Raw genomic sequence first — 8,282 nt, 5'->3', positions numbered from 1 at the left:
TTCTCTGTTTATCTGCTAGACCTGCAAAATGAGGGGGATTTGTAGTAATACCCCTAATATCTATTCAAGTTTTTAAAATTCTAAAATCCTATAGTTCTATGATCTGTCTCTAGGCATACCACCCTTTATGACTATCCAGATACCAATTTTAACTGATTACATTTACCAGAATATCAAAAAATGACTATTGAATGAAACTTTAAGAATTCTGCAAAATAACCTGCTTAATGAGCATATCTCAGGTTTTTAGCATGTTGCAATAATATGTATAGTATTCCAGCTGAACAACTTAAAATAATTTACTTCTCTAAAATTGAGTAAATTAACACATCTAATTTTCCATGGGAATTGTGTATATTTTTGTTAATTGCTATATCCCAATAGTCTGAAAAGTACATTATCAGTAAACAGTATAAATCTGCCCAGTGCCTAAATAACAGTGCTGAAAGTTAACTCCATTTGATCGGTGATGTTGCATAGAGTTCTGGAATCCACACGTCTAATTCCACTGGCATGTGCAGTCTATAGGTTCCTGGAGCGTGTACATGATCTCGGTGCCATTTCCCGAACAATACAGGGGCACAGTCAGATTCCGCACTCCATTCTCACGACAACACTTACAGAATCTTAGATGGCTCTCAATGTTGATGTTATATATGGTGGCGGATGGGCATTTCCCATCACAAGATGCAACATTTATCTGTAAGGAGAGATGATGAGAAAAAAACTCTAAATTTAAAAATCTGGTTACTTGATTTTACTAAGTCAAATGAAAGCAAGGCTTTCTTATCACTTTACTCTCAAGCTTCTCTATGTTAAAAGGTGGCAAAACATACCAGGTTGAAATTTAGTAACTTAGTTCCATGGTGATGCCTAGGAAAACAATGCTGACAAAGTATGAAACATGCTCACATAACTAGACAGGTGCCTGCAATATATTAATCATAATCTAATGAGTCTATTGTAACCCATATTATAGCATGGCTCAAGTAGACTGTGGGATTGTGTGGGTCATATTAAAGGAGGTAAAGTTAGAACCAGGACTATTTTTGCTGAGTAAAATTGCATAGTTAAGAAAATATGTAGTCAAATATATTTAGATTCAATTTCCATCTCTGGATTGCTGTTATCACTTCAGGACTTTTGACTACTTATGCTAAGAATAATTCACACTTCTTCACAAGACATTTTAATATTAGAATTTAAGAATAATCTCAAAGCTAAATATTGTGTTAGCATTTTGTTGGCTTGCAAACTTATTCGTGCTGTGATACATATACTTTGGAAAGACACATGCCCTTTATGTAACAAATGATATTTTTCCACTTACAGAGCTCTGACTTATACAGTCCTGTTTCCTTATAACTGATTTAATAATCACTTTCTGGCATATTCTTTCTTCTCGTTTACCTGATAAAATAGAGAATGTATTTATTCATTAAAAGGCTCATGCCAAATTGTTTCTTAATTCCATTGAAATAATATATTGAAAATTGATGTTTACATAAAATATATTCCTATATTAAGAAATATTTAAAATTTCCCTCATATTTTATGTTCAGTATTTATTTTCACCATCTAAATAGATTATCTCTTATATTTTCTCGCTTCATACTTCTCTTTACCTTATTGTCAGAATAATTACCATACTCACAAATCAAAAATATTCTACACATACAGTAAAGCTAACAGTATAGTATGTACCAACCTCTGTGTGGTATGTAGATAAATAGATAGATAAAATGTTTATTACATGGTATCGAAAAGTAAATATACACATAAATAATTAAGGCATCTATACATATACTAGTATACATAAATTTATTTTGAAATTAAAAACTAATACATTTATAATGTATATTAATAAAATATCAAGCATAAATTGAACTATTTATCAACCATGATTAAATGTATGGATGAGTGATGCTAATTTGATTTGATGGTTCTGAAATGATCTCTTAGGAGTTCAAATGAAAACACTTTCTATTAATTAATGACATATTAATATGCCTCTGTGTGGGTGGTGGATTATCACTTGGCAATACACCAAGAATATTTATTTCACGCTGTATGTAGTAGATATAACTCTGAATCAGGCTGCAAAAGTCCAAGATGTTTTTGCTCTGATACTAAGTTTTTTTGTCATTCTGCTGATTTACCTTGTTTGCAAAAGGCTGGGTGTAGATATCCAGTTTTCAAATGGTTTTAGTCACAAAATTATTTTTTAATTAAATACTTCTGTGAAATCCCAACATGTAAAGTATATCAGAGCTAAGCTATTCTGGTTCAAGTAAAGATTACCTGAAATTAAACTGTCCTCCTCAAGGTCACACTTGACCTTTAAATTGCTAAATTCAAGGTCACACATCAGTTCTCATTCTATTTGACTTCCCAGTCGTATTTGACCCAGTCCATCACTCTCTTCTTCTTGACACACTCTCTACACTTGGCTTCTAGAACAGCCACTTTGGTTTTCCTCTCATCTCATTTGTGGCTCCTCCTCTACCTCCTCTGCTTGTTCTTTCTCCTTTCCCTGATCTCCCACCTGCAGTGTGACCCAAGGCTCAGTGTTGGGGACAGAGGGCCGGCTGTTTGTACCTTATAGTGCTTTCACTCCGTCGTTACTTCATGCAAGTTTAAGAATAATTGTTTAGAAAGAAAACATCTTTAACATCACCTGTAAGGTACCTTACCCTCTTCTTTCTATCACTTTCATCCCTGTGCTATAGCCACACCTGCTATTTCCTTTGCTTTCAACACTCTTCATTCTTCTGGCGGACATTCAGTCTCCATTCAAATGACACTTCATTACAGAGGCCTTCTTTAACCACTGAAGTTAGCAACCCTGTTCCCTTCACTCTCCATCCCTTTTATTCTGCACTATTTTTCTTTACATCACTCATCACTACCTGACATAATAATATATATTTATGTGTTCATTGTTTCTTCCACTTCTTGAAAATATGCACCATGCATACAGATACTGTTTCATTCACTATCACAGTGCCAGTGCTAAAAGACTGTCTGGTGTGTGGTAGGCACTCAATAAAAATTGGTTTGATAAGTCAATTCATTTGATGAATGAAATTGGGATAGCATCAATTTAGTTAGACAGCATAAATTTGTTTGTACCAAGAAGCATTCCTATTCATTCTCAGAGACTTTATTGTAACACATTTTGTTTAGCACAGCACGTGTGATAGTATCCAATACCCACAGTCTCCCTGGTATAGCCTGGTCACACAAAAACAAAGACTGCAGACAAGGGTTCTCTGATACCAAAGCTGAAACTTCCTTACAAGTCCTTACTCATCAGATAGGAAAAACTGAGGTGACTTTTTACTATTCTGCAGCTTCAAAGAGCTTAGCAGAATTGAAAAGCCCCGGGACCAGGCATTAGACAGCCCTTACTCTATTACTGATGAGTGTGATCAACTTTTCTGACCTTCATTTTCTTTTCTATAGGGGGAGCCTTCCCTATCTTCCCATCTAGCTCTCAGAACATAGGAAGATTAGTTGTAGTACTGGTCTGCATTGGGCTTACTAGAGTGTCTATGTGTGACAGGCAATAAATAGTACTAACATGGTCAGTCACACAGATCTCCTGTCTACCCTCAGATAACATTCACTTCTCTAATAATTAGCATGGAGTTACAGAATCCAAGTTCTTCACATTTGCTCATGATTCTACTCATATCTCATACCTAAAGAAGAGTCTAGACTGAAGAAGCCGAGGAAAAAGAAGTGAAATCATAAAAAATATAAACTTCCTCAGATTCTGGAGCCTAATTTCATTCCTTGGGTTCCTGATACAATGACTACTGGATATACATTAGTTTACATACAATTCATAAAATACTCAATTAAAAACTAATTATTTTCTAACAGAAAAAAAATTTAATTAGTGTGTGTCTAAGAGCCCCAGTAATTAAGAATGTGTAAGTGGCATTATCCTATTTACAAAAGTCCGAGCAATAAAAGCTATTATGAGTTGAAATATCCCTATGAGCCTCAAAAATGACCTTACTTAGAGATGGGGTCTTTACAGAGGTAATCAAGTGAAAATGAGATCATTAGGGGAGGCCCCAATCCAATCTGACTCACGTCCTTATAAAAAGGGGGGATTTAGAGAAAGATACACATACAAGAAGAACCCAGCATGAACATGAAGACAGCCCTCTATAGGCTAAGAAGAGAGGCCTGCAGCAGATCTTCCCCTCAAGTCCTCAGTAGGAACCAACCCATGGACCTCTGTATTTTGCACTCCTAACCTCCAGAACTTGAGATGATACATGTCTAAGTCACCCAGCTTGTGGCACTTGGTTATAACAGCATTAGCAAACGAATACAATGTCACATTAGATGTCAGGCCATCTTATGTTGAACTCTTTTGTTTGTTGTGGTAGGTTTGTGTGTGTCAGATTTACATACCATGTAAATAAAAACTGCCATTCTAGCCTAAAACTCCTGTTTTTATCTTGAGAAAGTCATAAACACTTAAAAAAAAAAAGAAAAAAATGGCTGCATTAATACCTCTCTATTCTATTTCAGTCCTTAAAATCATTAAAAATTACTATGAACCCCAGCTGGCGTGGCTCAGTGGTTGAGTGTTGACATACGGACCTAGAGGTCATGGTTCAATTCCAGTCAGGGCACATGCCCTGGTTGCGGATGGATCCCCAAGGTAAGGTGTGTAGGAGGCAGCTGATCAATGATTCTCTCTTATCATTGATGTTTCTATCTCTCTGTCTCCCTCTCTGAAATCAATAAAAATATATATTTTAAAAATTACTATGAAATAAACCTTATCATTTAAACTAATATTGTGTGTACATACCTTTATCAAAACAATTATTGGGAAGTTTTACATATAGGATTTAAATGTACTCATTAAATTAGCATTTCTCAAATGTATCATACAGAACCATAGACTTGTCCCAATAGGTTTGGAACATACTGCACTTTGCCCTTATTGGAGTCACAGTGACCTTCTCATCGTAGCCTACTTACTATTGCATAGTTCTGCATGTTCCAAGTAAATCTGACCATAGAGCACTTTTAAACTTAAACCCATTAGAGTCCTACACAATACCTTTGGGGAAATGCAACAATAAAGAAATTTCTAATATTTAAATTAAAATTTATCTAAAGAAACACATTACTCGATGAAGACTAAATTACAAAATAATCAGCCATGACACAAAAACATTTAATATGCATCATACAATTTGTTTCCCTCCACGTGTCATAAGAACTGAATTTTACAAGAGAAATCATAGGACAATTAAAACTAATCTATCAAATTAATCAATGTAATATGTCTTCACTTACAGATCTTGCAACAGCCTTCATTATAAAGCTTTACAACTCCTTCATTCTAGGAAGAGAGGAGAAAGTCAAAACTCACAGTGTTTGTTTATTACCTCTTGGACTAGAAATAGAAAACTAACTCTCTCGATATTTTTATTAAGTATCACAAAGTACTTTATAGGAAAACGATTGGAATTTAACTACTAATAAGAATTCCTTTTGTAAAAAATGTAGGAGCATATATTTAAAACATTGTTATTTCTTTATTCATAATATGAAAGTGTAAAAAGATTAACTTCCTTCAAAAACACTACAAAACTTTATTTTTTTAAGAATTATAGATTTATTATTATATCTGCTGGCAGACGGGCTGAGACCAACTTGGCATCAGCCCAAATTTTTAAATAAAAAAAAAGTCTTACCAGTAGAGGTCATTATATTTTTCAACTCTACAAAATAATATAAGCTACTCTATAAGACTAGACTGAGTTTCTGAATATAGTCGAATGTTAAAATGGTGTATCTTTTTCTTTATTATTTTTCTATTTAAAAAAAAAACTCTAGAATGGCTTCTGCCTAAGGATAAATTAAGAAAATTTTATTATCATTTAGAATTATTACAGTAAGTTTCTATTTGCTTTCAGCAACTTGATAATTACAATTCAAATTTTAAAATCTGTGAATTAAGATGGTGTCTAAGATTCTTTCCAGACCTGAAATTCTATAGCTTTAGTACATATTTTATCTACCTTGCCAGCTAGCGAGTTATCCGTCATTACTAAAAAAGGACATTTTGAAAAAAAATCAATGAGACTGTTATTTCTCTACACTTAGAAAATATTGCCCCCCACAACAGAGCAAAGCTTACTTTTCATTAGGGATTATTACCTATTAAATAATTAAAGCTACAGATAATCTTTTTTAAAAATTGTATTACTTTCACATGGAATAGGAAGTTGTTCCAGCAACCTTCAAAGTTAGTAATAAAAAGGCGGGAAAATTGTATCACTTTTAAAAATCTGAGAGAATAAGGAATTGGGAGAACAAAACTGAAGGACCAGCTATGACACGTGCTCAGTTCCACAGTGGCCTGTGCTCAGAGGAGCTAAGACAAATTTCACTCAGGCCAGCATGCATTAAACAGTACATTACATCATAAATCTGGCTGTGTGTTTAAGAAAGAGAAAATCATTCAAGCTCTGATTGATTCGTTTATTGATCCATATTGAGAAAGAGGCTTGGTGATCAAATGATTTTTCAGTAATCCTTTATCTACATATTAAAAACCCAGAGACAGCATAATGTGTATTCAGGGAGAGTGAAAATTATTTGGAATACCATATATAATTCAAAATGGAAAACTGAGGATATATAATAGAGCCTTTATGTATACATGAAAATAAAACATTCACCAAAATAAATAAGCTACAATGTATGTATGACCTTGGAAAACACACTATTTTCTACTAAATTATATTTAATACTCAATGTTCTTAAATATAACAAAGTACAAACCATTTTGCATTCAGTCTCATTAAAAGGGGGGCAGACCATACTGTAGTTCAGAATCATTGTTCCTTCATCAGTCTTGACACATTCATATGTGGTACAGTTATAGTGCCACATACTCCCCTCCTAAAAATAAAAGAGAAAGTATCTGTTTTACTATTGAAATCTGCTAAATTTCTGAAGTAAAATATTTCCTATCCTACTGAATCAACCGGCATGATGCAGAAAGCTTTTTGAGTCATAAAACGTCCATCTGGAAATGATTAAAATACATGCATGGTGTGTGTGTGTGTATGTGTGTGTGTGTGTTTGTGTTTGGTTTCATACTAGAACTGACATGTAAATGTGTAAAGCAGTAGGGAGTAAAGAAGCAAAAGGTATTTGTTTCTACTACAAAATTATCTAATTTGATCAAGTGTCAAATGTCTTGCTCTCCTATTTCCCTCACTAATTATAAAAAAACAAATCATATTATGTAATACACCTCCTTTCTTGAGACTTGTTTATTCTTCCTTCCACTCCCTTGTCAGCAAAATATTTAAAAATCTTCACATGATAGTAATTATTGACTAATGGTTCTAGTCTTGTATACCTTATGGCTATTTTAAAATCTATTCCTAGTCTTTTAACTTTTAAACATAATAACTGTTTATTTCATTCCTGGTGTCAGAATTTCTATATAGAAATAAAGTCTGCTAGCCCTAGCTGATTGTGCTCAGTGGGTAGAGCCTCAGCCCAGGGACTGAAGGGTCCCGGGTGTGATACTGGTTTAGTTGCAGGCTTGATCCCCAGCCCTGGACAGGTCTCTCTCTCTCACACATCGATGTTTCTCTCTCTCCCCCTCCCTTCCACTTTCTCTAAAAATCAATGAAAAAATATTTTCAGGTCAACAAACAAAAAAAAACAAAAAGAAAGAAAGTCTGCTAAACATATTTATTACATAATTATCCTATATAATAACAGCCTTATATGCAAATCAACCGAACTGCGGAATGACTGACAGAATGACCGGTTGCTATGACGTGCACTGACCACCGGAGGGCAGATGCTCAACACGGGAGCTTCCCCCAGCTTGCAGGCCCCAGGCCAGCCAAGGCAAGTGCCAGCGGGGGCCCCCAGTCACCCCGCCAGTTGCCCCACAGAGGAGGCGAGCAGCAACAGTGGGGGGGCAGGGCCAGCGAGCAGGATCACCCCAATCACCCCACTGGTTGCCCCACAGACGGAGGTGACTGGTGGCAGTGGGGGGTGGGGCTGGCCGGCAAGCAGACGGGGCCGGCCTCCCTGATCGCCCCGCTGGTCGCCCCACAGATCAGCCCTGATTGCCGGCCAGGCCTAAGGACCCTACCTCTGCACAAATTTCATGCACCAGACCATGAGGATTAATAAACAAAACAAACAAAAAGAAAGAAAAGTCTGCTAAACATATTTATTACATAATTATATGTATGTATGTATGTGTGTAT

The 8,282-nt window shown here is 35.3% G+C and overlaps 1 protein-coding gene across 1 annotated transcript in view; it reads right to left on the bottom strand.

Annotated features, from left to right (window-relative positions):
* Positions 1-499: 499 nt before the first annotated feature.
* OTOGL (otogelin like) overlaps positions 500-8,282 on the bottom strand; it is a 145,768-nt gene continuing 137,985 nt past the window's right edge. Inside the window, exons 55-58 of the mRNA XM_023749758.1 lie at positions 6,826-6,945; positions 5,332-5,377; positions 1,331-1,410; positions 500-700 (exon numbers count right to left, since the gene is read on the bottom strand). Coding sequence (XP_023605526.1) covers positions 500-700; positions 1,331-1,410; positions 5,332-5,377; positions 6,826-6,945 — 447 coding nt within the window. The remainder of the gene's footprint in view (positions 701-1,330; positions 1,411-5,331; positions 5,378-6,825; positions 6,946-8,282) is intronic.

This window comes from Myotis lucifugus, unplaced genomic scaffold (assembly GCF_000147115.1).
Source record: "Myotis lucifugus unplaced genomic scaffold, Myoluc2.0 scaffold_9, whole genome shotgun sequence".
Taxonomy (NCBI): Eukaryota; Metazoa; Chordata; class Mammalia; order Chiroptera; family Vespertilionidae; genus Myotis; species Myotis lucifugus.
The sequence above is the reverse complement of the archived record's forward strand: the minus strand, read 5'-3'. Positions and strand labels throughout refer to the sequence as shown.